The 26576-nt window shown below is 47.2% G+C and overlaps 9 protein-coding genes across 9 annotated transcripts; 5 read left to right on the top strand and 4 right to left on the bottom strand.

Annotated features, from left to right (window-relative positions):
• Positions 1 to 886: 886 nt before the first annotated feature.
• N7517_007448 (histidine kinase-like ATPase domain-containing protein) lies at positions 887 to 6200 on the bottom strand (the record flags this gene model as incomplete). Its single annotated transcript, XM_056725178.1, has 2 exons — positions 887 to 6008; positions 6073 to 6200. 2 exons carry the CDS (start codon positions 6198 to 6200, stop codon positions 887 to 889), a joined length of 5250 nt encoding a protein of 1749 aa, XP_056581428.1.
• Positions 6201 to 6712: 512 nt separating this feature from the next.
• Positions 6713 to 11260, top strand: N7517_007447 (TRAPPII-specific subunit TRS120; the record flags this gene model as incomplete). Its single annotated transcript, XM_056725177.1, has 3 exons — positions 6713 to 6878; positions 6950 to 7917; positions 7988 to 11260. The coding sequence occupies 3 exons, from the start codon at positions 6713 to 6715 to the stop codon at positions 11258 to 11260; spliced, it is 4407 nt and encodes a 1468-aa protein (XP_056581427.1).
• Positions 11261 to 11856: 596 nt separating this feature from the next.
• Positions 11857 to 13464, top strand: N7517_007446 (CoA-acylating methylmalonate-semialdehyde dehydrogenase; the record flags this gene model as incomplete). Its single annotated transcript, XM_056725176.1, has 2 exons — positions 11857 to 12993; positions 13057 to 13464. 2 exons carry the CDS (start codon positions 11857 to 11859, stop codon positions 13462 to 13464), a joined length of 1545 nt encoding a protein of 514 aa, XP_056581426.1.
• Positions 13465 to 15997: 2533 nt separating this feature from the next.
• N7517_007445 (uncharacterized protein) lies at positions 15998 to 16463 on the top strand (the record flags this gene model as incomplete). The annotated part of the gene is made up of 2 exons (XM_056725175.1): positions 15998 to 16307; positions 16360 to 16463. The coding sequence occupies 2 exons, from the start codon at positions 15998 to 16000 to the stop codon at positions 16461 to 16463; spliced, it is 414 nt and encodes a 137-aa protein (XP_056581425.1).
• Positions 16464 to 17260: 797 nt separating this feature from the next.
• On the top strand, positions 17261 to 18805 carry N7517_007444 (uncharacterized protein; the record flags this gene model as incomplete). The annotated part of the gene is made up of 2 exons (XM_056725174.1): positions 17261 to 17996; positions 18057 to 18805. The coding sequence occupies 2 exons, from the start codon at positions 17261 to 17263 to the stop codon at positions 18803 to 18805; spliced, it is 1485 nt and encodes a 494-aa protein (XP_056581424.1).
• Positions 18806 to 20115: 1310 nt separating this feature from the next.
• Positions 20116 to 20430, bottom strand: N7517_007443 (uncharacterized protein; the record flags this gene model as incomplete). The annotated part of the gene is made up of 1 exon (XM_056725173.1): positions 20116 to 20430. The coding sequence occupies one exon, from the start codon at positions 20428 to 20430 to the stop codon at positions 20116 to 20118; it is 315 nt and encodes a 104-aa protein (XP_056581423.1).
• A 382-nt stretch (positions 20431 to 20812) lies between these two features.
• N7517_007442 (D-mandelate dehydrogenase-like dehydrogenase) lies at positions 20813 to 21885 on the top strand (the record flags this gene model as incomplete). The annotated part of the gene is made up of 2 exons (XM_056725172.1): positions 20813 to 21334; positions 21391 to 21885. The coding sequence occupies 2 exons, from the start codon at positions 20813 to 20815 to the stop codon at positions 21883 to 21885; spliced, it is 1017 nt and encodes a 338-aa protein (XP_056581422.1).
• A 413-nt stretch (positions 21886 to 22298) lies between these two features.
• Positions 22299 to 24021, bottom strand: N7517_007441 (NAD(P)/FAD-dependent oxidoreductase; the record flags this gene model as incomplete). Its single annotated transcript, XM_056725171.1, has 3 exons — positions 22299 to 22882; positions 22928 to 23694; positions 23927 to 24021. 3 exons carry the CDS (start codon positions 24019 to 24021, stop codon positions 22299 to 22301), a joined length of 1446 nt encoding a protein of 481 aa, XP_056581421.1.
• A 951-nt stretch (positions 24022 to 24972) lies between these two features.
• On the bottom strand, positions 24973 to 25934 carry N7517_007440 (uncharacterized protein; the record flags this gene model as incomplete). Its single annotated transcript, XM_056725170.1, has 4 exons — positions 24973 to 25179; positions 25444 to 25671; positions 25776 to 25807; positions 25886 to 25934. The coding sequence occupies 4 exons, from the start codon at positions 25932 to 25934 to the stop codon at positions 24973 to 24975; spliced, it is 516 nt and encodes a 171-aa protein (XP_056581420.1).
• Between the last annotated feature and the right edge of the window lie 642 nt (positions 25935 to 26576).

Here is a 26576-nt window from a genome sequence, read left to right as displayed (position 1 = left end):
GGTTTATATTCGGCTCGATTGGTCGGAGAATTCCACACCCGTAATGAACTTGGAAATCAAAAAAAACCAAAGTGATCAAGGCTCATCTGCATAGCAGGATCTTCGATTCTTAGCCTTGAAACCCAGACCTCGGGAGAGTTCGCCGCTTATCTGATGGAGTGAGATTGGAGAGTAGCAGCTCAGATCATGCCCCAATGGAGAAGATAAAAAAAGATATCTTTATAAGTATATCTTTCGAAGTCCAATGTCCATGCAAGATGCAAGCTAACAATGCATTGTCGTTGACGCAGGGAAAATTTAAGGTTGGCGAGAGAAAAAGATCAAAAGCGGGTACCGACGGAACTTTCACCGATGTGGCAATGAGAGGTATTTTTGATATTGGACTACGGAGTACTTTTTAAGAGAATAGATCTAGATTATTTAAGTTGAAGTCATTCAATAGTAAAAATGTCGGTGAGAAGCATGATTGTAATGTATCACACTGTACTTATTATAGACTCCTTGAAGACCGAGGCATATATAGCCTCGAACTTAGAACCTATAGATGAACATTATTATTGGGTTGTCTCATCTCACCTGTAAATCAATGAAGTGTCAGATAACGCTAGCCAGAAAGAGCTAGGAAAGGACTATAGAGAACGAGGAATGTATGACTCAAGAGTGCATGGTACCTGTCAAGCTGCGGCCCTACTCCATAGCAATAACCACTAGCGTGCCAATCGGTAGATCATGGATACATGTCTTTTATTAAAATTTCTTTTTATGGGAAATATCATTGAAAGGACTCTTACATTCGCAAAAAAAAAAAAAAATATCTAGAAAAACCAAAGCACTTTAAATCCGAAAGTGGTCGCTAGAGGGTATTCAACAAGGCAAAACATCAAGACTATCCAGATTGAGGAGCTGGGGCTGGGGCTGGGGCTGACACCCGGAGCGAAGCGAGCTTAACAGCAACCTTGGGGAAATACTGAGCCACAAAGCCCTCTGTGTAGTAACTATGCGCAGAACTGTGGTCCCCGACCAAGTTGTGTGCCAGCTCATGGCACAGAATCACCCACCAATATACAATAGCATCAGTGCGATCTGGACTGGCGCTCTTGAGTAGCTCCTGCTCCTGTAAAGACTGGAAGTAGAAGTAGTTGCAGAAAATACTGCCCGCGCGGTTGAATGCGATCGTCTTGCCGCCCGGGTCATAGAAGATGGACAGGCTGTCAGCCCGCACGGAGAATATCGTGCCACAATCAAGGAGGATCGAAGCAAAGAGGTTGAATCCTACGCGATTTTTCGCGAGGAAGGCAGATCGTTCGGTGACTGACTTCGTGAAGAGGACGTTCATGCCACTGCTAGGGAGCGTGGCAACGAATTCCAGGTCATGACTTGGGCGTTCGTCACAGTAAGACTTGCTTTCTTGAATTTGATTTGTCTCTGGGCGACTGTACACGTCGGAGGATCCGTGAGGTCGGCACGCTTGGACGGCGGAGAGCAGCTCGGAGTTCAATCGGTGCGGTGAATTGGAATTAACGGATTGCTCTGGGCGTTTCCCCTGGGTCTGGGGGTCATTAGGGGAGTAAGGCGGCGGCGGAGGCGTGGAAGACTCGGGAAGCAGAGACCGGGATTGTTCTTCAGTGCTAGAGTCCGAGCCAGACTTTCCACCACTCAAGTTAAACCGTTTTGCCAGATTTACAAACATGCTTCCTTTGGGCCGCGGCGGCATTGGCACTGGCTCTGGGGGGACGGCATGTGCTTCTTCTGAGCTCTTGTTTTTCGGCGACTCGGGGAAAACGCCAGGCATCGAATTCTGCGCCTGTGCTTCGGCCCTCTCTTCCTCAGCCTGCTGAGAGTCACGCTGGGCTTGACCCGCCGCCCAGGCAGCTTCTCTCTCCTGCAAGATACGCCTCTCTTCCTCGACCTGTCTTTGGCGCTTATCTTCCGCGACTCGAGCTTCTTGGGCTTTTTGCCTTAGAATACGTTCCACGTTGTAGCCTCGAGCCCGGAGTTCTAAGAGCTCGGTCTTCAACAGCATTTCCAATGTGAGGATTGAGTGCAGCTTCGGTCGCTTCAAAATCAAATGCGCCAAGGACTGGCTGATCTCATATAGGTCGTATCGATCAGGGCATATGCACAAAACCAAGCCCGCCGTCTGTTGTGCAACAATTGCATTTCGCTTCTGTGTGTGTGACACCCGGCGCCCCTTCAGCGATCTCGTAAGACTGATCGAGGTCACAACCTGGACTTTGAAAGAATTCTCCAACCATCGGGCCCCATGTAAAACAGAGTCTGCAGGCTGATCGTGCAAGAAAAGCCGCGCACGTTCTAAGATCAACTTCTCTAGTTTGTATGCATGGGTCTGATCGAGGGCGATGCTGCCAAACCGGGTTTGTTGTTCAACAAGACTGCTTAAAGATATAGCCCCAAGAGCAGCGTAAAAGTCCTCCAATGTCTCTTCTTGCGGGGCGGCAAAGATGTGTTCTTTGAAGAGGTTGAAACTCTGGAAATCGTCTACCACGACAATATCCCTGGCTGAGGCGAGACTCCATTCTTTGATGTCCATACTGTCTTCCTCATCGTGGAATTCCTTCACATATGGCTTTTCTTTGCTACCATGGTTTGACGCAGTGGGCGGGATGTCTCGACTGGCGAGAAGGAATTTCGCTCTCCGCATCTCAACGAAAAGATCCTTATCCTTCTTCAGCACCGGGAGTTGCTCCGCGAGAGTCCTAAGAAGCATGAGGTATTTCTCCGAACTTTGGAATGAAGCAGATATGCGAGCGGGCTCTTTGACCAGCATGCGTGCAATCTCAATCTTGCTTGGTTCTCGTTTTGAGCCGATGGCCATCAGGAAGAGATTCGCCTCCTGGCCGAAATTGACAAAGTCAAATATCTCCCTGTAGTCTTCTCCATCTCCAAGATAGCACACCCTAGGGGCAACAAGCCGGTGTTTGACTCCCTTTTCTGATTGATCGCGGATGGGGATTGGGATGATAGGAGCTTGGCTAATACGGTTTATATCCTGCTGTTTCAGATCGGATAGTCTGCCGGCCAGGTATTTAAACACAATCCGCGCATCCCTCTGGGTGGTCGGGGGCTGCTTCTCGAGAATCTGTAGACAGTCCGTCATGGGAGGATGAGGCTTGACTCCCAGTCTGGAGGCATGGGGGTGCAGACTCTTTTTGAGCAGCTTGAAACCAAACAAGGCTGCCCCTTCATCGGTAAAGCACTTCTTCGGGGCGCTTAAGCCATCAGATCCTTCAATGGGAAGGAATGGTACTGTCACCGCACTTATATCAAACGAAGCATACCCATTTGTGTAATATTCGACGAGGAAATATGACAGAGCCTTGCTTGATCGACTGTCTTTCTCCTTGCTCCCAGCTGACATGAGCATTACCAGTTCACCGGCTGATGGGTAACTCTGAAGTCCCATCATCGTGAGGAATTTACCCTCATTGCTGCTGTTGTTATAAATGCCCGGCCACTCAATAATCGGTAGCCCGAGAGCTCGGAGTGCATCCTTCGGCTCATAAAGCTCGGAAATTTTGTACCGTTTGCCATCAGTCCCGCTTCCACTTTCGGCAGTACAAATGCTCGTCCCCTTGAGTCTCTGGATATCGTTGGTTGGGATGTCCTCTTGTACAGAGGCGAGGTATCGGATGAGATCAACATGATTCCATTTCCTGGACGTAGGACCTTTCACGTCAGTAGAGGTTGGGGTATTGATCAGACGATCAAAGATCACACCAAGCTCCACGGTTTTGCGAACTCCAAGTTGGACCAAGATTTTCTCTTTGACACCATTCAGGCCATGAACCACAGGCAGGTCGTCAAAAAGGCGCACGGAAGCAAAATATGTCTGTACAGGCTGCTTCATTCCGAATTTCGTGGGGATCACAGTCTGGGGTTGGAGCATTGCGATAACACTTTGCTTTGAAGATTGACTTATAATTTCCCACTGTTTTGACAAAACGGGCAATATCTGGCCCGAAAAAGCTGCCGACTGCGTGATATCTTGATCTTTCGAGAAAATATTGCGGTTTCCGCAGTTGCTGACGATCCATCTAAGCCAAGGAACGATTTGCAGCTCGACCCAGCCAAGTGCCTCCATTTCATGCTTGCCCAAAGACTTGGTAAACTTGAAAGGTATCACGTTGGGTGGTACGGGCATTTCCGCTGGAATGCGCTGAGGGTTCAAAAAAGTGCTGATGTCCGCAAAGATAATTAAACGAGTTGGAACCCCCTCTTTGTCCTCGTCGTTTGCAACTGCTACGCGTAGTAAACTTTGGACCGAAGACCCATCAAGTTGGCCAGCGACTGCTTTACGGCCAAGCCATGAAATGAACTCAAGGACTTGATTGGATCGCAAAGTATTAGACTCTAACTCGCGCTTGATGTCTGATACTGTGATATCCGTGACCAACCCGAAATCTGTAAGCCTTTTGACAAAGTCTTTACAGCCCTGCACAAACTCTTCAGGCAAAGCAGGAATTGAGTCCATGAAGCTGAGATCTTTGGGTGCGATGCGCGTCTGATGGCTGGGGATGACTCCGCAGGTAGACAGCACCTCGATAGAGGCATTCTTATTGCACATCCAGAATGCATCTTCGATTGTCTGTCCTAAAACAGAAGATGGGGTAGATTCACGGAATACAAATTGGTTTGCAGTATGAATAGCCTCTGGTAGTACATCCACAATGTCTTTTTTCCGAATTTTGGATGAGCGCGATGGTCCAACTCTGGATGCGAGTTTCGATTTAATTGTAGCCATCTCTGCGGACCAAGCGATTCGACAAACAATACCAACTGCCCGCAACATCTCGAGATTCCATTTGCTGATGTAACGAGTGTTTAAATCTATGCTCTCTCGCTCCACGGTAGGAATGACAGATGGAGCAGAGACATGGGCATTCAAGCCAGTCGTCTGCTGCGTTGGGAAACCAATAAAGACTCTTCCACCTTTTGAGGGTAAGATTGATGAAAGAACCTCTGACTGCGATGAGGACGCTCCAGTCGCCATGTTTGCATCGTAAGACGGAGTCAGAATTGCGATGGTTGCCTTCTTGGGTGGAGGTTTTCGTGTGGCTCGTTCCAATTCTTTGCTCAGGTCTCTACTGATCGATGGTACGAGCGATGCCGTGTTGATATGCAAAAAGACCGATGCTGAGAGCATAGTATTCATGCTGCCCGAGTCTTCCTGGCTCTCAGGTTCTGGGCTCTGGCCATTGGATGGTTTCTCAGGTGTGGCCTGCGTGAACTTAGAGAAGAAACTCTTCAGTGAACTGGTGGTATCCCGAAGATTGTCAAGGCGGAACATGCTTGCGTTGGGATTCCATTCCACAATTCGCATCCATGAAGCGTCAACCTGCGCAATTTCTCGGGTGACTGTGACAATTTTCATCAAACCTTCTGCAGTCTTAGTGTCAATGTCTCTCGGAATCGGTACATCGACACTAGGAGCTGTCTTTTTCGATAGCTCTAGAAGTTTCCAATCATCCAACCAAAGTTCAATCTCTTGCAATGAGACAAACGTCAAACTGCTCGACAAAAATTGACAGAGCTGCAACAACGATGGAACCGGGGAGGAATCATTGCGGTAGTCCAAAACAAAAGTCGTGTCTTGACTTGCGACTTCGCCGAGGTCTAGTCGGCGGGTAAACAACGCATTCCCCTTCCAGTAGAAGGCCATGGCTTGGCTACCAGAAGACACAAAGGGCTCCTCGCAATCATCGAAAACACTATAAAATCCCACACCAAATGCGCCGATCTTCGTTTCATCTGGATTTCCGTCTGCAATTCGCTTCAATCTTGCCCAATCCTTTTCACTGAATGGAGCGCCGTTATTTGAGATCAAAACACGTCGAAGAGTGTGGTTGGTGATGGTATGTTTCAGATGTGCGGTGGAATCATTTGATGAAGGCGACGGTATAGTGGTCGATGGAAGGGTCTCAAACTTGATGGTTACTTTCGTTGCAGAGGCATCGGCGGCATTTTGAATCATTTCTCGTAGGACCGTCCTGTTTACAACAACAAGTAGGTTAATAATTGGATCTCAGGATAGGAAAAACACCTAGCTCTTACCATTTCCCAGAGTATCGAGCAAGCACTTTCGAAATCAATCCTCTTGTATCGACTGTCACAGCTTCCTCATCGGCCCCAGACCCCATGGTCCGCGCCTTCAGGGCGTTGAAATCTATCTTCGTAGCCATCTTTCCGTATATGTAGTCTTGTATCTGGTTATGTCCAAGCCGTTTATCTTAACCAGGTAGAAAGTTCATCTACACCTCCGTACGAAAGCAGATGAATGACAAACAAGATCGAGGTTGTCTAGGCTGCCGCGGAGATTATGGACTCAGGGGCACTATTCGCATAGATCGTGAGGTGGCTTAGAGCCTGAGAAAGCAAGATTTGATAGAACGCCAAGCAGGAGTTAAATTTCAGCAAAAGCAAAAAAGAAATACACAACAAAGAAAGATTATTCGGTGAGAGGACGAATAGTTTGGGGGGATTGCGGAGTTTACGGGCTTATCTTATCGGGTATATAATTGCCATCACTCTCCGCCTTCATCCCGAGTATCGTGTGTACATGTATTCATAGGAGAAACCCCGGACCCGCTTCTCGTCCAGTACGCAATCTCCCCTATCGCATGACGCCTGGAAGCTTGCCTAGGTAATTGTTTGGATGTGGGCTTAATATCCTTAATCGTTCTCAACTGACAGGATGGGTGTTGACCCTCTGTCCCCAATTGCGCCCGTGCGCCTCAGGGCGCTCCTGCTTCCCATCGGCAAGATCAAGCGCTCGCGCTTTTTGAGCTTCGCTGCTCGACTACAAGCTGAAAATGTAGTTCGACTAGGGGATATTAGTCCCGATGCGCGGCCAAATAGAAGTATGCCCTACTCCTGATCGCGAGAAGCTTGTGGATATTGCTACCATGTATACTAACTTGCTCTTGTTTAGACATGTTCTCACCGCTGGCATTTCCCACCGGATTGATCCTTTATGACCTCTCCTTCTCGGTCCCCCCGACCTCGCATCTCGAATTATTTCCTTTTGAGCTATACAGAGAGCCATTAGTGATCATCGCAATCGCAGATGGGTCCGAATTGCCCGAGAGCACTGGCGACGAGCAGAATCACCCCACTCCGGAGGGACTGGATCAATTATTGGAAGAACTCGAGGGGGTGAAGGAGAGGAATCCACGTGCTTTGGTGAATCAACTTTTGGTCTTTGATCACCATGGCTTGGATAAGATCACGAATGGACCGGATAATGTCCTCTGGGTTCCTCCGCCCCAGGCCTCCAAGGCCACGACAATGAAGACAGTTCTCTGCGACATTACGTCGGTTTTACTCTCCGAAATGGATGAGTTTGCAAAGACCATTCAAAGCATACCCTCAATCGAGTCACCTAAAGCATCTTCATGGGGCCCGCACCGGAACCCAGAACTACGGCCACGGCCAGTAGATCGACTTTTGAATCGTATGACTCTGCCCGCACAGCTACCATCGAGTCCGAACGGAACACGGGATGGTACTCCATTGAGCTCCAACGCCAGCTCTCCAGCTCCCAGTGATCATGAGACTCCTACAACGTTTGATGAGATCACTCGGGCAATTCACTTATCCAGTCGTACAAACTCGGGCAGATCGCCTTCGATATCATCTCCGAAGGAGCATAGCCGCGACCGGATGTCTGTCAGTGGCATGAGTGCTACTGACAGAACTAAGAACCGGATCAAGGGTCGTGCCGGGGTGATCATTGGAACTCTTTTCCTGCAGGCGGGAAGATGGCCAGATGCCCTCAAGGAACTGACCGAGGCGGTCAATAATGCCCGAGCAAGCAGCGACTACATCTGGCACGCCAAAGCGCTCGAAACAATTCTTCTTTGCCTGCTGATGTTTGGGTGGGCAGGCATGGATTTCCAGGTATGTGAATGGCTAACAACGCCATCAAATACCCTAGGTACTTGTGCCAGATCACTTACTTGCTTACTAGATTCCATCAGTCCTATACCCTGTTGCGGACAAATCTTCCAAGCCTTCCCGCGACTCAACGACCCCTAGTAGCGCTGGGAATAGGATTATCTCTCTACACAACCTAGCCAATCTCTTGCCAGACCTCTCAAACAACATCTTAAACCTTTATACCCGCGCCGCAAATATTACAGATGAACCTCTTCCGCAACTGGTGTTTTCGGAGACAGTGATTCGCTTAGCACGGCTGATGGTGTCAGCTCGCGTTCGCGATGGAGCTTTGGATGACAATGCTTTGAAGCACATCGTGATGAATGAACAGTTGGTTCCGTTGCTCCAGCTAGAGCTTCCTCGGGGGACTGTTTTGCTCCGAAAGTCTGAGATTGCCAACTTCTTATACCGGGCTTTGCCGCTTACCCCAGGTGGGAGCTTACCTGCAACTGACGCGGTTCCCATCATCGTTGGCGTTGTCGCTGTTCTTAATATCCTTGACCTGCCTAGAAAGAAAGCATTCATTCTACGTGAGCTTCTTTCGGTGATGGTACCAAGTCTAGTGCAAGCACGCAAGATCGGTGCTGCGGAGGTTGGTATTCATCCTGCCGCTGGGTTGGCATCTCTAAGTGACACCGCATTTGATGTCAATGCCCTGGACACAGGCCCTGGCAATATGGAGTCAAGTGTGCGTCTCCTTCTTGCGACCATTGGAGAAATCTACGGAGTTCAACCTTCATCGTTCTCCGAATGGGAGAAGAGACAACGCCAATCATCTGGTGTGAGCGGGCCTCAGGAAAGGAGTGAATATGATTCGGTTGCCAGTATTGCCGAGCGGGCATTCCGACATGTAGTTCTTGATCGTTATGGTGATTTGAACTTGAAAATTGATGTCTTGAAAGCATGCATCAACTGCTGCGAAGCGCTACCAGATTTCAATGGAGTCCTCCGTTTCACAGTTGAGCTTTTGCAGACTATTCGGGGAGATATGATGCTGGGTGAAGCACACAACTCCCCACCGTATCTGCCGCAAGATGAACAAGTCCGTCTTTTGAACAACATCAAGCGCACTGTGGGCGCAGGCACCAGACTAGGTGTCTCTGATATGGTTGCAGAGTACTGGGATGACTTCCTAGTACGTGATGTCCAATTATTGTCACTCCCAGACTCTAAAAGGCCTGTTCGGCGGTCCAAAACGGAACTGGATGCAGTTACCACAAGTTCGGACAAGGCGAAAAAGGATCCGTTCCTGTATAACCCCTTCGCCAAGCCTACCAGCAAGGCATTGGAAATGCTCACTGTGGCTGATGAACCTGCGTCATTCCAAGTAACTCTACAAAACCCATACGAATTTGAGATCGAGATTGAACATTTGCGCCTAGAGAGCAGTGGTGTATCGTTTGACGCAGTGGCAGAGAACTTTGCCATTGCTCCCCTCTCTATGCAGGATATCACTGTTCTCGGCGTCGCCCATGGGGAAGGCAGCCTTCAGATCACAGGATGTATCGTGAAAGTGCGACACTGTCGAACGCGAAGATTCCCCATCTTCAAGACATTCTGGAAACCTGAGCCTGAGGTCAAGATTAAGCGAACAGGTCTGGGGGCCAAGAAGCCTCTCACAGAGCGCCCGGTTTCCTGGGCCTCAACGACCTCAAAAGATGGCAAGGTTGATGTCAAGAAAGGTCCTGAAACATCAACGTGTGAAGTCAAGGTCATCGCTAAACAACCGTCACTTGTCATCGAATCTATGTCTCTATCGCAGTCTGCGATGATGGTGCTTGAAGGTGAAGTCAAAACCTTCACTGTTACACTTCAAAATGCCTCTTCGTGCCCCGTGGACTTTGTCCTATTTACCTTCCAAGATTCAACCACTAGACAGTTACAGTCTGCACTGAGTAACAAGGATCTATTGCCGGTCGAGATCTATGAGCTGGAGCTCAAACTGGCAACCAAGCCCGCTTTACGATGGCGCCGACAGGGCCAGGACCCCGGCGATTGTTCGATTGCAGCAGGACAGAAGGCAACATTCACCGTCGACGTCCTTGGAAAGCCTGGTTTGCAGGATACGACAGTCCAGATCGACTACTCCTGTGTTGGGGCTGCCCCGGGTGAATTGCCCGATATATTCTACACCCGGCAACTGTTTGTGCCGTTGACAGTCACGGTCAATGCGAGTGTGGAGGTCGCCCGCTGTGACATTCTTCCGTTTACCGGTGACTTTGCCTGGAAGAACCATATTGAACCACCCGTCGACTCGATACAAAAGCCGGTTGCGCTGCTCTCCACCACTGAAAACGACCCTTTCTCGCAAATCCTCGGACGTCTCGGCAACGGGGTTTATGGACCTGATCACTGCGTCGTATTGCTTGATCTGCGCAATGCCTGGCCAGGTCCTCTGTCGGTGTGGTTGCGCGTAAGTGAACAAACAATGGCAACTCTCCCATCGAAGGAGACGAGCCAGGATGATCCTGAAGGCAAATACTCTGTCGATGGGGAGCTCCAACCTGGTCAGGTTTCTCGATTTGTTCTGGTTTTGCCTCGCGTCTACTTGGACAACCCACATGCCTCTATCCCCGTCGTCAACACCGGTACTCGGAGACAATTCGTCGTCAGCGCCAACAAATTATCGTTCGAAGCTGAGGCGGCCTCGCGCGAAGCTTTCTGGTTCCGGGAAGAGCTCCTCAAGAGAGTTCTCGGAGGCTGGAAGGAACCTGCCACAGGCCGCGAGGGATCCATTGACCTCCGAAATGTCCGACTGAACAACCGTATGGTCGAAGCCATGCGCCTCGAAGACGTCGAAATGAAATTCTCTCTGACCTCGCCATCATCTTCCCCCGAGACTTCCGACGCAGTGGAACAAACGGGCCGCTCACGCTTCCGCGTCAAGACAGACGACCTCCTTACCTTGAATGTTACCGTCCACAACCGCTCCTCCCGCCCCATCCACCCCCTCCTCCGTCTCCAACCTAGCCTCCGCCACCAACCAAACAACATTGCCCTAGATCTAACCCGTCGCCTCGTGTGGACCGGGATGCTACAACAAGCACTCCCTATCCTGCCAAGCGGCGAATCCACCAACGCCTCTATCGGCGTCACGGTCCTCTGCCGCGGCGAATACGAGTTTGGCGCCAGCGTCGAGGAAGCCCGACTCCTCCGTCCGTCTTTCGACGATGATGAAGGCGGTGATTCCGCTCCCCACTACAACGATGATGGTATAATGGATACTTTTGGGGCGGATGTCGTGCGGCGGCGACGCATTTGGCATGCGAAGGAATTGTGTATCATCCATGCAAGTGATGCATGATCTGTCATTTTAACAAGAGTATAGACATATAGGTCTAGCTCTTTCTTGTCTCTTTCATAACCATGTAGCATACCCCTGTAAAAATCTCCAAAGTTTTGCCGGATTGCAAATATATTTAAATGTGAAATGATATGAGGTCTTTCCAAGGTTCTTACTTGATCAATGCGGGTAGATCGACCCCAGGCGTGTTCACCGATTTCTATTGGTTCACACCGTGCCCCACTATCCCCAAGGTTTCCAGGGAACCTAAGGTTTCAAGGCCATGTGATGTCCGGTAAAAGGGACATACTACATTGTATATGCCCAAGTGTCTAGTATGTAAATCTTTTCACGGAATACGCCTATATCCGATATATTCAAAATTGGTCATACCGATAACATCTAGATACGAGCTACTAGATAACCCTAGGATTTACTAAACAGATAAGGATACCTGGACAGTAATAGGCCTCATATTTAATTTTAATATCGGAATGTCCTCTGCGGGGCTTCTTTTTATGTAACATTGCAATCGCGGGCTTTTCCCCGCACTTTGCTTAAATAGCCCCCAATTTCCTTACTTGGAAAGTCATCTTTGACCTCTCTCTCTTCTCGCAATGGCCCACCTCCTTACTTTGAACTATAAAGGCGACCACAACAAGCCTGACACCATCCACGAAACCCAAAACTTCGTCGATAATGAACTCGTCGGCTCCAAAACAACTAAATGGATCGAGGTCCACGACCCCGCAACAAACAATGTGGTCTCCCGAGTCCCCGAAACAACCCTTGACGAGTGCAAGGCCGCAGTGATCTCAGCCCAAAATGCATTCCCCGCCTGGAGAGACACCAGCATCATGAAGCGACAGGAAATGATCTTTAAATTGACCCACCTAGTCCGCGAGAACATGGATTCGCTAGCAATTTCCATCGTTACTGAACAAGGCAAGACCTTCGCCGACGCAAAGGGCGATGTCCTCCGCGGACTCCAAGTCTGCGAAACAGCCTGCGGAATCACCACCCAGCTTCCCGGTGAGGTCCTCGAGGTAGCCAAGGATATGGAAACCCGTTCTTACCGTCTCCCGCTCGGAGTTGTCGCCGCGATCTGCCCATTCAACTTCCCCGCCATGATCCCCCTCTGGAGTCTCCCCATTGCCATTGTAACTGGTAACTGTCTAATTCTGAAGCCGACCGAGCGTGCTCCCGGTGCCACTATGATCATCGCTGAGCTCTGCAAGAAAGCCGGCTTCCCACCGGGTGTTGTGAACGTCATCCATGGTTCCAAACCGGCTGTTGACTTTATCTTGGACGCACCGGAGATCAAGGCTATCTCCTTTGTTGGGTCGAATAAGGTTGGCGAATATATTTATGAGCGCGGTACCGCGAACGGGAAGCGTGTCCAGGCGAATCTGGGTGCTAAGAATCACGCAGCTCTGCTGCCGGATAGTAATAAGAAGCATGCTTTGAGTGCCATCGCTGGTGCGGCTTTTGGAGCCGCTGGTCAGCGTTGCATGGCGCTCAGCGTTTTGATCACAGTTGGTAAGGCCCGCGAATGGCTGCCTGAATTGATTGAGAACGCCAAGGGATACCAGGCTGGAAGTGGATTCAACGCCCGCTCTGATCTGGGTCCATTGATCACACCCCAGAGTCGGGATCGCTGTGTAGATCTTATCTCGAGTGCGGAGAAGGAGGGTGCTACTATCGCCTTGGACGGTCGGGACCAGAAACCTGAGGGTTTCCCTAACGGAAACTGGGTATGGAAGTCCCTGTCTTACTAAAACTTCATGAATCATCCTACTAACACGTCAATTCAATAGGTCGGTCCGACTATTATCACCGGCGTGAAACCCGAAATGAGATGCTACCAAGAGGAGATCTTCGGCCCTGTGTTGCTTTGCATTGAAGCCGATACAATCAACAGCGCAATCGATCTGATCAACAGCAACGAATGGGGCAACGGCGCAGTCATCTTCACCCAATCCGGATCTAGCGCAACACACTTCCAGAAGCGCGTCGAGTCCGGACAGGTTGGAATTAACGTTCCCATCCCCGTCCCCCTTCCCATGTTCTCCTTCACCGGTAACAAGCGAAGTGTCGCTGGAACGGGACTGCTTAACTTCTATGGCAAGGACGGTATTCGATTCTATACACAGTGGAAGACTGTCACGTCGCTTTGGAGAACTGAAGATGCTACTGATCTTGAGAAGCCAACCTCGATGACTTGATTGGTCGTGATAACTTGCATATGGTGGACTTCAAAACATCTCGGGATTAGGGTAGATTCTTGATAGGCGCAGGCATGTCTTGGGCATTTTAAATCATTGCATGAATGAGGGTTTACTGGCAGAAGCTTCCTATTTAAACATAAAATTGACTAAGATATGTGGAATATATCGAGCACTTGAGTACTTCAGATGATAATCTGCCCATGCGGGCCGCAACCGCGCACTTTCCCCTAAGCGGGGATGACTACTCATCTTGCAAACACGCAGCATGGAACGTGATCATCTTACTGTGGGCGACGTCCAGTAGCTTTTGATCCTTCATTCTGAGGTCACACTTGATGATACATAACTCGAGAGGCACTGCTGACTTCTTCGGAACTTTCTGGGCACTGAAGACACCGACGACCTCGCTCTGGTCCTCGTTTGCCTGAGCCAGGACAACACATTTCTCTCTCTTCCCTCCACCATTTTCGCAACACGATCTTGGACCAAGATGACACCTTCCAGCCTGACTTTTTCAGCAACGTTGTTTTCTATGGAAGCAAACGGGAGGACCTTGTCATCGAACCCAGCACTATTCAAGAGCTGGCTAATTGGGGAACAGACACATACAAATTCATTGAAAGGCTTCCAGCAGCTCATGTTCCGCCTGGGCCGTACGTCCTTACATGTGGAAAGACTTGGAAGCAATGCAGAATTTACAGCGACTCCAGTACAGCATTACAAATTTGAAGACTGGGCGCTTTTTTTACTTGAAACGTGTTGGATGATCGCATCCCTCGTTGTTTGCTTGCAGATTATTTGACAGATATCATGGTATAATACCTTGCTTTTTCCTAGATTGAATTATAATGATTGTTCTTTCTCTTCCTCCGCTTCGCCAGGCAACTGGTTTCATATGTTGGGGATATTCCGAAGAAAAGAGACTTAAATGGTTGTATGGTCTCGAAATGAATAACAGTGATGCTTGACTGGCTTTGCTTTTTCCGCAATTGAAGGAACTGCGCAAACTCAGCCTCGCATGGATACGCTCACACTATGTTTTGGATATGTTGCAAAAAGCTGCTATTAAGTCGGAACCAATGTTTCTCCACCTTGAGGAAGCCTATGGAGCTTGGTATGATACATGATTGTATCATACCACATTCTCATCATACTACATGGATCAATTCTTCAAATTCCCGTCAATGCGCAAAGTGGGGTGCTTTATGTTGACGGAGGATGGGAACATTAATGAGCGTGACGCTGACGACTTCGAAACTTCCTATCGTCACAGTGCTCGAATATAACCGAGTTGACCTCTAGGAAAGCAATCCTGCGGAGGGGGTGTTGGAGTGGGTTCAGGCCTGCAAAGCATTGAGATCAATTCGCATTGTCCATGGTGGAGGAATGATCTCTGATGATCAATTTCAGCCGTCAGAAATTCACGAATTACTTTCGCTCCAGAAGTCGACGCTGGAGTCTATTTGGGTCGATAACCTTGGTACGTATGTGTGGTCCGATGACGCATGGATGGGCTCTTTTGTTGATTTCACCGCTTTGAAGGTTATTTGTGCATCCTTGGCCAGTCTTGTGGGAGTTGATGAACTCGATATACCTGTTCGAAAACTTCGGGATGTTCTTCCTTCCTCTTTGGAGACTTTATATGTTGCTGTCGGTGAGGACGAAAGCTTGAAGAGGAAATAATTTCTGATAGAAAAGGGGGAAATATATTTCGCAATGTGAAGGGTTACAACAAAATTTGGATATGATATGTTAGACACAAATAAATTATGTATGTGATCTTTTGGGCCACAGTCAGATATCATTTTATGGCTCCTCTCTTCAACAGCCCAGCCGGGCTAGCTCAATCGGTAGAGCGTAAGACTCTTAATCTTAAGGCTGCGGGTTCGACCCCCGCGTTCGGCTATTCCTAAAAACCAAACCTGAGATTTCTTTTTTTTACTCTTTTCATTTTTTGCAGATGGATTTTTCCAGGAGGTCTGTTGTGAGGCTGGATAGGCTGAGATAGCTATGATATACTCCTTGGCACTATCAAGACCTCTCCAAGCACTTCGGTCTCACCAAAAAATAAAAAACCTGGATACATGCGGTGCTGATAACTATGGTGCTATTTTCTCTCAGTTGCATCTTCCACTATCGCAATACGACTCCCTTCTTTCCACTCTAGGAGATTTAGACGATCTTCACATATGTACCTACTTTGCGAAGCCTGTAGGCATTGACATGGTATTTTGGGGGCCTACAATCTTTCAGATGCTGAAGCCAGATAACCATTCAACTGTTCTGACTTGGTTTGATTTGGTTATCAAGGTCGCTCCCCGTCTGCAAGTACTAGCCTTTTCACAAGGACACAACATCCTCAATCACCAGGCGGCACATCAATTCGGGGAATTTCCCCAGGCCATCCAGTTTACCCAGCTTAGAGAGCTTCATCTTCATTGGATTCATCTCACTTCTGGTACCCTGGAGTCATTTCTCATCACTGCCAAGCCGACTCTGCAAATTTTCACGCTCTTTGGAGTGTCACTAGATGGCGGCAAGCATACAGCAACGGATAGTCATAATATCAACCATTACGGATCCCAAGTATCTCTTTCCTGGAAGCATCTTTGGAATTTTCCGAGACGAGTTGGCGCTACAAAAGTTTTCCATAGCAAGAATCACTTCCGACCCCAAGCAACATTTCAGCCAAGGAATTGATGGCTTGACCGAACCGAGCGAGGACGCTGAGTTTGATGCTGAAATGGCCGGAATTTCGTTCAGTGAATGGATCGATCGGTTGACACCCGTGTTAATGAATAGAGATCAGTCTTTGTATGATAAGGAATGGAAATATCAAGGTAAGTTGTTCATATCTCATAGTTTCTTCAAATCTATTCTAACAAAGTCTAGATGAATGGTTCGATAAGATGGTACCTACAATCCCCGACTCGTCGAATGCCGTTTCGTATACCTGCAAAGACAGGCCGATGCCCTGCAAATACCGATGTTATTAATAGGCCCTGAAATTATGAGAAATGCTCAAGTTCAAGCAACCTTTCAAGCAACCTGGAGAAATATTAGAACCTTATACCTATAGTCGAAGAAGAATTAATCGAAGGTGTGCCGTGGAAATATAGGTTGAATTCTTGGGGAAGAACTATCTCTGCAAGTCTATAAGTGGAAACAATGATATATATAACCCGGGGTGTATAGGCTTGAAAAGTCCTACGAACTGCGGATAAAATAATGATGCACGCTCAATATAAATAAATTGGGCATCGAAACAGAGCGCTATCAGTTCGGTATTCGCAGCAACAAGGTGGAAAAGGTCAGGCGAAATGCAACAAGTAACGAGATTGCCGCCGCTCTGACCCCTCAGCTGGTCCAGACCTCCGGATCATTGGATATGAGGACTTCATGAGACACACCGTCTCTTAGAATATGCATGAGTCCTTGTTGTGCTACCACCATGATTTGCTGTCCGTAGGTGATACCTTTGGGCGTTAAGGCCCAATGTTTTCTGTTTAAATAGAGCGTCCTCTCATTCTCAGCCTTTGTCTGCATCTTCGCCGTTTCCATGGACGATTCCCGATTTTCCAATGGGCCAAAGCCCGGAAATCCCACTACGCAAAGGTTGGGAGAGGTCATTTCAGAATGGCTCCCTAACACACCGGAGGGGATTTACGACCAATATTTGCAAACACTCTCTCCTGATTATGATCATTTATTGACATATTCACGATACGACCGGATATGGCGTTTTTCAGAACATAGCCCTCATAGCCTGTCCTATCATACCGAGATTTCTCTTATGTCTTCTCCGGTGCTTGTAATGGATATCGGCGACAACGATCAAGTTACACGTTACGACTATGATGGAACAGACCCTGAATCCATGAGAGAGCTAGAATGCGATCTTTATAACCCGGATCCCGATCGGAGTAATCGTCCGCGCTGTCGTATTATCTGCGCACAACATATCACTTGCTTGAGCATGCAAGCGCTGGGCAGTGGGCTTTCATTGGACCCTAATGTCTTCAGTCACCATATCGGGACATCATTCAAGGATATTGAAAAGAGCACAGGTATTGGTAAGCTCTGCAACACAAAGATTGATCATATCCCTTCATCTGTGGGCACCTTTGAGTTTGAGAAAAACCTACAAATTCTCAAATGCCACCTAGGGAGACTTTCAATTGCCAATGTGGAGCATGCAAAAGATCTCACAACCCGTGACTCAATTATGAAGTCCATCTACCGTCATCAAGGTCAACCTATCACATTTTCTGTGGATGTGCCGCGAACAATATATGTGCAAGGATATCAATCCGAGGACGACAGAACAAAGCCTACTGGAAGAAATCTACGGGCAAGGGCGTTGGCGTTACAGAGCCCAGTGTTGAATCGTCGCATTGCTCGGAAGAGATTTGTGGACGATAGCATGTTTTGCGACCAAGGGGAACGATATTCACAAAATGGCCTGGACATTCTACAGCGCATTACCATTCATGTGATAGAAGACAGCCTAAACCCCGGTATTGAACAAGGTATGAATGACTCTGTGTTTACCATATCATAGAAAGCGGATAATTTACTAATTCTGGTAGTCTTGGTTCTATTTCCACCCTGTCCGGATCTTGATGGGGACAATGCAGACAACGATCCTCATGTCTTTCTTGAGCCTCTGGCCAAGAAAGAAAATATCAAATCATTCAAGGAATTTTGTCTGAATCTGGATCAAAAGGATCATGAATCTACTATGAAATATACGGCATCGCGACGGACTATGCCTCAAGACGTTGAAATCTTCGCCAATGATCTTCTTCTCGAGAATGAATCTGGTACTCGCAAAGAAGTGACGGATATTATCCAAATTGTACGGTCTTATGCTCTGAATGCATGGTTTGATCGCCTGCAGACATTGCAAGACCAGCTCGAAGATCTCAGGCTTCAAAGTTTATCCCATGGAGGTACACAGCGCAACGAAGATCCACAGGACTCTGACGAGGAAAACCACACAGTTAATGGACTCCTTGATGAGGAAGGAATGAAAAGTGCCATTGTTCGCTACATGTCGTCACTGGACACAGAAGAGCAGCGGTTGAGAGTCGATATGCATGCGGCAAGAATAGAGTCATCCATCGACAGTTTGGACTATACTACACTAGATGACACGAGGGAGATATATATTAAGATACGATTGCATATGAGCAATCTTCTCTACAATACCCAGCATTTACTCGATATGAAGAATAGCAAGATACAACAAGCTTTAACAACTCTTCAAATCAAAGAAAGCAGAAAGTTCATCGAGCAGGCAAAAACAGTGAAGAGGTATGATATCAAGCTACTTTGAGGGAATTAGTGCTGACATATGCTAGGCTTATCATACTAGCCTTTTTTCTCATACCGTTGTCCTATGTGTTCTTGGCAATCGGCATGAATGTTTAGTAAAGCGATCTTCGACCTACTGGATGGATTGGTAGATTTGTGGAGGTTGACAAGAATAGTTCCACTTGATACATCGTTATAATATCCACTTCTTACCAATGTGAGTTTATTCTTACAACATATGGGCCATAAAAGCACCACAATGACCTGAAAGTCATACACATGAAAAGTGTAGCGGATCTCGACGTGTAAGTAGTTGGTCTTAGTCTAGATTAGTAGTTAAAGTAAACACAACAATCAAATCCTTGAATCAGAAAGGCTTGCGTTGGCAGGCACATGACGAGGTCATGGGATATAAACACGTCTGACATCTTGTGCTTCCCCTGCCCTCAACGCCCTCCGAATTGATTGTGTGTGGAAACCACTACTCCGTATGCATTCGCACTCTATAATAGCCTCCCACACATAAACTAATACATACAACCATAGGGTGTGGAAAACAGGGCTTCCCGTCCGCTCAGCCGTACTTAAGTCACACGCCAAAGAGAAAGCAAGAAGGAATAGGACTCTGAGACCCTATTTATACTACTGCCAAACATGGTCCCATGTCATGCATGTTTGATGCGGTTGATCTATATCAGGCATAAGGCATATGGATACCTATGATATCCCACAATAGTGATATCTCTAATTTTAGGAAGTTTTAAAGCTTGATTTTTGATACTTGTAAACAGTCTCAAAGCCAGAGTTTATATATAACAGAAGCCGTCAAGTGTATGTGCTTTGTATTATCTTCTATCTTCAACCCTATCTTTAATTATAGGGCCCCAGGCGTTTTGTCTCGTGGCAGTCAACCCAGAATAAAACCAGCATCCCATAGTATATACATCGTAGACTGGCATCTGAAGTGCCAATTGAACGACCTCGGAAAATGGCGGCATTTGCCTGCATTCTAAGCAGAGGACTGCGATATCAGGGTGTTCAGCAACCAATCTACGGGCTACTGCTATTACTTCCGCACATGTTTCCTCATGTACATATTGAAGGCCAAGACGAATATGAATTTGCAGCAGACCACCTTCTGGGACCCCCCGTATATGACACCTGGAAGTGGCGATGTTCAATTTGGCGAGGTGAAGAGGACCAAGTCGCGTGTCATCAAATGTGAGGATGCCGACACTCCGTATTGCAGGAGGCACGGCCAATATTGACGGGATTTGAATCAATGCAGATGTGGCAATAGGTGTGGGGATACGTGCAGCGAGTCTTAAAATGTTAGTGCATTAGACAGACATTATTTGAGAAATGGTGAACGCACTCTGGCTGCGCCATTGCTAGGAAACCACAACTGGTGATGATACCCACAGCTCCGCGCTTCACAAACCTCTCGCCGGCCTCAACAAATTTATTAATAAAGATGTCATCGTATGGCCCTGAACACACTACTTGCGTCTCGGATGAGCCATCGACTTTCTCTCGGATTAAGGGAAATGGCCAGGTATTTGTATTGAAAGGATCCTCCGACGGCCTGTGTAAAGTGATATCAATAGATATGAAGCCCAAGGGAGGCCGGTCATCATTGATAGCCATGTTTTCTGATATCGCTAAACTTGGTCCTTTGGCATCAGGTCCAAAGTGATGATTTCGTAGGTTGGAATTCGAGCATTCTGCCGGCTGTGTGGCCATGAAATAATGAGTAATAAAATAATAACACTTAAAATCAAAATCTCTTCAAGATTTTATAAAGACTGTAGAGCGAGGCTGGTCGGAACTTTCCGCTCAGTACAGTCTCGGAAGATCCCGAATGGCATTTGCCATCCCACTCTAACGCACGCGATGGTTATGTGAACCACGCGGGGTCAAGCTTACAAAATGTTCGAAATCGCTTTCTTTTTTTCAGCTTTCGTTCAATTAATTCTGCAACGTTCTAGGACTTTGTTTAGGTCTTCACTTTTATTTTTTCAAAACAATCATGACTATCGGACGAAAGCCACGCGTTGTTTCCCTCGGGGAGCCTGCATTTGTCGGCAGTGAATACCTTGCTCAATTCAAAACTGAGTTTGACTACTCCGTTCTACCTGCAACAAACCGCGAGGAAACCCAGACATTGCTACCCAACGACATCAAGGGAAATGGGCCAATAGACGCGTTTATCGTTCGTATGGGGACGCCACCATACGAGCCATTCGATGAGGATCTGCTTCGAGCACTAGCACCGGGGTGCAAGATTATCACATCCGCTAGTGCAGGATACAATGAGTTTGATGTGGATTGGATGGCCAGTGAGGAAATTGTATTTTGCAACACCGTGAATGCCGTCGCTGAGGCTACGGCAGACATGGCTATATTTCTGATACTTGCTGTTCTGAGGAACACCACCAATGCCGAGCAGAGTACACGGAGCGGCATGTGGAGAAAAGGCGCGAACTTGGTTCCTACTTGTGATCCTTCGGGATTGACTCTTGGTATCGTTGGTATGGGGGCTATTGGAAAGGTAAATCGAAGTCTGAAGGCCTTTTACTCGAGGCGCTGCTGATTGTCTCTTCTCAGCATCTTGCTAAGAAAGCCGCTGTCTTCAACATGAAGATCAAGTACTACAATCGACGTCAACTGCCGGCTTTTGAAGAAACGGCCTACGGGGCAACATATTGCCCGTCTCTGCATGAACTTCTTCGCGAATCAGATGTCGTCTCCCTGAATTGCCCTCTGAATGCGGCAACCACGAACCTAATCGGCGAAGCCGAGTTCTCTGCCATGAAAGACGGTGTATTCCTCGTTAATACGGCCAGAGGAGCGGTGATTGACGAGGAGGCTCTCATTGCGGCACTTGAGTCAGGTAAGGTACAGCGTGCTGGACTTGATGTGTTTGTGAACGAGCCGAGCCCAAATTCCTACTTCCTACAAAGTGATAAAGTCATCTTGCAGCCCCATTTGGGTGGTCTGACCGAGAAAGCGTTCCAAAAGGCCGAAAGGGAATGCTTTGAGAATATTCGCGCGTTCTTTAAGAAAGGGAAGGCCAACTCGCCGGTGAATATCAAAGCATAAGCTCCCTGAAGTTGGGGAAATATCGGGGTAATGGGAGGTATTAGCACAGCTTGATGCTACCTAGTAGTAGATCTAGATATGATTCTATTATTGATATCTATTCATACACCATGTGACTTCAAGAGACCACGGAAGGATGCCAGATTGAACTTCCGATCTATCATTTTGAGCCTAGTAATAAAGATCAATCCGAAATAAAGTCCCATGTGCAGACCCAGAGTTTGGATCAAGTTCTTGGGTATACTGGAAGAGGATGCAGCCATTAATATCCCACGAAGCAATAACCGGCCCTTTATTTTTGATACAAAAAATAAAATGCCGGTTAGTTACTACTGCTCCGGAGTCATGAGCAATACAGTGGATATTTCCATCATTGTTTGCTGATATGGGAATAAATTTTGAACATGTAATGACTATAGCTTGGCCTTTGCTTTATTCTGCAAGCTCACTTCTTTGAGGAGACATATATTTTGGAGAGCTCTTGAATCACCAATACCTTCCATGAGATCGTTGGTTGGTCCACCGACAAATCTCCACTTCCATGCTTGAACCGCCGATCGATCCATGCCAACGCCCTCCATTATATCGACAATCCAATTCCCAATGTTTGGAAGGTATTTGAAGGCGTGACCGCTGCCACCTGTTGCGACCATCAGCCCTTGCCTATTGGGCACACGGTCAACAAAATAGTGGTTGTCAAACGTATCTGTGTACCAGCAAACCCTGGTCAGGGCGATGTCGATCCCTTCTTCAGATAACCCTGCAAGGTACTCATTCAGAAATTCTATGAGAACCTGATGCGCTTGTTGTGGGAAAGAAGTAAAATCTTCCCCAGTAGAGATATTCCCATCTTGTTCAGCAGCTGACCACCGCGTCACCGGTGTGCTTCGCTCATTGCCATCTCCCTGACGCAGCGGGTTGGTGTACTTCGTTCCTCGATATCCAACCTTGAACCAACGATTTTCATCCCTCGGGAATCCATACAAACCACCTTCAGCTTCACTCCGCATATTTCACATCCAGGTCGGAGATCGGTCTGCACCTAGTCGTTCCCATAGAGGCGACTGCCGAGGAATCTTGAAAAGTATCACACTCCCGGCAATGGCCTCACACAGGCCGTCAAGCTCGGGTAGTAACACGGGTGTCCACCCACCACATGCCAGAACAGTCAACTCTGCTGCATGTGATTTCCCATCCCGAGTTTTAACCCCAATCACCTTCGAATCTTCATAGCATAGCTCCTTCATATATCCAGCCTCTTTCCCGAAAATGAATTTCGCTCCCAGGTTTCGCGCCTTATGCAACGCAAACCGGCAAGCCTTATCTGCAACAGCCATGCCACCTGTGGTATCCAACACGCCGGTGTTGTGCTCTCCACGTCTTTCTCTTTGAAACGGGTCCACGAATGACTGAAGTCCTTTCTGCACTGCAATCTCCACGTGGCGAGGAATCCTCGTAGCTAGTTGAGTGTCCTTATTTCCGGCTTTCTCCATTCCATCAATACAGGCAAGCTCCCATGCTGGCAGCACAGCGGATATAGATAGAGAAATGTTGCCATTGGGCACAAAGACTGCATCCTTGATAGACATTCCAGGGGGTACTAGAGTGCCCCGTTGGAGCTCGTTATTCCAGGTATGCCATTCAGCAATCGCTTCGGTAGATAAATTTTGATATTCCGTTTGGGATCCGTAAGCTGATCGAACGATTTTGTTGATGTCGGCAGAAGCGGCATCTGCGCCCTTGATGTATGAGTGCAAAGTTTCATCGTAGGGTTGTTTGTCAAGGACGGTCACATCATTGTAACCACGTCTGCAAAGATGGAGTGCGGTACTGAGGCCAAATATTCCGGCCCCCACAATGACAATGGGGCCTTTTTTGCATGGTGGTCCTGTCTAGGCCATTTCTCTGGTACTTTGAGCTGAAGTCGAATCAGTTTTCAGATTCCAAATTGCACTTGTATGTTTTTAAAACCTATCGGGTATCATGTGTAATCTTTTGGGTTTCTGATTGTGTGCATCATATTTCTTGCGCTACCACCTACTCATTGGACTTCGGATTCTCCCGATATATTATCAGAGGGGTGGCCCCCGCCCATAATGCTCGGTTCCTCCCGATTTGCCGGTTGAAATTCCCCATGTTGGTCACAAATTGGACAATCTCAATTAGACCAAGTTCCGTATTGCCCGAGCTGTGTGCATTTCGACCCTTGATGGGAAATGTGGGGAACACCTATCAACATCCGCACTTCGTAGTTGTAAGAACAAGATGGGGATAAGACTGAACCCTCTTAGGCACGACAATCTATCAGTAATGTAGCTATACAGATTATACGGACCTCGAGTGAAAAAAAAGAGGATTGAGGGGTAAATGGTAGATCAAATGTCATTGGTCACGTTAGGGGTAACGCCTGGAGCTTTGATATACCAGTATTGACATGTTATCTGCAGTGCTGCTATCTTAGTTACGATGGCCAGGTCAGTATTCATTAGTCTAGAGAAAGCTGTCGATAACAGAAGTCGGGACAATCCGAATTTCTTGAGCTGTCTGGACATTCTACCTGTCCCGAGGTCAGAGATTCTTCAATAAGAAGATACCCCCCTCTCTCTCTCGGAAGAATCCGAGCAAATTCAAAGAAGTCATAGCAATTCATAAGGAAAAGAGGATCTGGTTTATTGTGATTCGTTGACATATCCTAAGGGCTTGGTGGAACCCAATTATATTATGCTATACAGAAAGGCCCAGAGTAATCTTGCTAAGCGCCCAACACACACACCCTATGTTAGTGCGCCGCACTAGATGCAAATTACCCACAAGATGCAAAATTCAAATTATCAACCTATGAAAAATGCTATTTACAGGTAACCCCCAGTAGTATCTATATACCAATTTCCACCACTACTATCTCTTGCTACCATTGAAGCTTCATGCTTAGCTTTAGCTAAATTTCTAGCTAATTAGGCCTACGATTGAGCTTCTAAGTCCTTAGCCTACCTTGCTTGTAGACGAATCAACTTCTTAGCCTTAGTATCCTACCTTTTTACCATTATCCTATTTACGCATATAGGAGATAGAGCCGAGCCCCTAGTCCTAAAAAGCGATTTCCCATTTTTTTGGCTGATTTGCAGCTGATTTGTGGAATTGAGAGGTCTTAAGACTCTCCTTCACTAGATCAAGCTGTTGGGACAAAAAGGTATTTGCTTGTATACTTCGTCGAATATGCCTTTTGAAATCCTGAGATAGGTTCTCTAGCTTCTTAACGTTATTAAGAAGCTTAAGATTAAGCTTATTAACCCGCTGAATTGTATCTGGCGGGGAGTTAGTGACTGAGCTTGGGATATCCGGAGGGGGTGACGGTGTGAAAATCCTAAGGGGGGACCCTTCTGATTTAAGGGCTTTTTAACGTAAAGGACTAAGAATAACCTCCGGATCAAGCGGATAGATACCCGTAGATTTGAAAGAGGATCTGATAGTTCTTTGGGTAAAAGCTTGCTGCCGAACCCCTTCGATAATCCGGAAGAAATCTCGCTTTTTACTAGCACTTCCACCCTATATAATAACCTCGTTATTTATCGTACGAAAGTAATGCTTTAAGTATTGGAAAGCTTCACTATCGAGCGGTTGACATATATGTGTTGTATAGGGTAAGAAATATGCTGGGATAATATTTTTGGCGGTACAAAATTGGGTGAATTCGATAGTTGTATAGGATCTATGATTATCTATTAAAAGAAGCCGAGGCCTCCCCTTTTGCACCCGAGAAATTGTAGCTTTGTGGAAGGAGAAAAGCTATTAGAGAGCTGTTTTATCGTCCGTATAACCACTAGGTGTAGGCTTAATTCGAAAATCAGGCGTAGTAATATTTTCTTACCACTCCGCTATATATAGACTACCCTTTGGTAGAAACCATAGTAGTATAACCTAACTATTAGCAGTAATATATTGAATGCCCGTAATCGACTCTAATTGACCACCGGTAGCGATATTATTTGTTATATGAGACGTAATAACGTTACGTGGCTTTCCTTGGCCGATTCGATAGCCGGTTTCATCCTAATTGTAGATCTCGTGAGGTAGGAATTGGTGCTCTTCTATAACCCGGTATAGGTTATTATAATAAAGGAATAAAGAGCTAAAGTCCTCGCTATCAATCCTTACTTTTTCCTTAGGTTTTCGGATAAGATATTTGAGCCGAGGGGGCAGCCTTTAGAGGAAGCGGTACGCCTAGTTATGACCAACAACTTAGTCCGAACCCGCGTTTTTTAGAAGACGATTAGCGGACTTTCCCACTAGTTCTGGGGTAGGGGAAGTATATGAATTATCTAGGGATTCGACCCAAGTAATCAATGCCTTTTCTTGAATTGGATTTAGGGTCTTCGTTGGTTTGGCGCGGTCGGAATTAGACTGACGACCTCGAGTCCGACCGCGTAGCTGATGATACGGAATATCGAATTCCCGCGCTAATTTAGCGATATTAGGCTTATTTATTGCGTGGAAGGCTTCAAGTGCTGCCTGGATTCGCTCCTCCGTTTGTTTTTTTTGATCTGACATCATGGTGTGGTATAAAAATGTATGAAATGATGATAAAAAGAGTAAAATTTTGCATCTTGTGGGTAATTTGCATCTAGTGGGGCGCTCCAACACAGGGTGTGTGTGTTGGGCGCTTGGCACGATTAGTTGTACAAGGGTGATTG

The sequence above is a fragment of the Penicillium concentricum genome (assembly GCF_028827145.1).
Source record: "Penicillium concentricum strain IBT 3081 chromosome Unknown utg000002l_segment0_segment0, whole genome shotgun sequence".
Lineage (NCBI taxonomy): Eukaryota > Fungi > Ascomycota > Eurotiomycetes > Eurotiales > Aspergillaceae > Penicillium > Penicillium concentricum.
The sequence above is the reverse complement of the archived record's forward strand: the minus strand, read 5'-3'. Positions and strand labels throughout refer to the sequence as shown.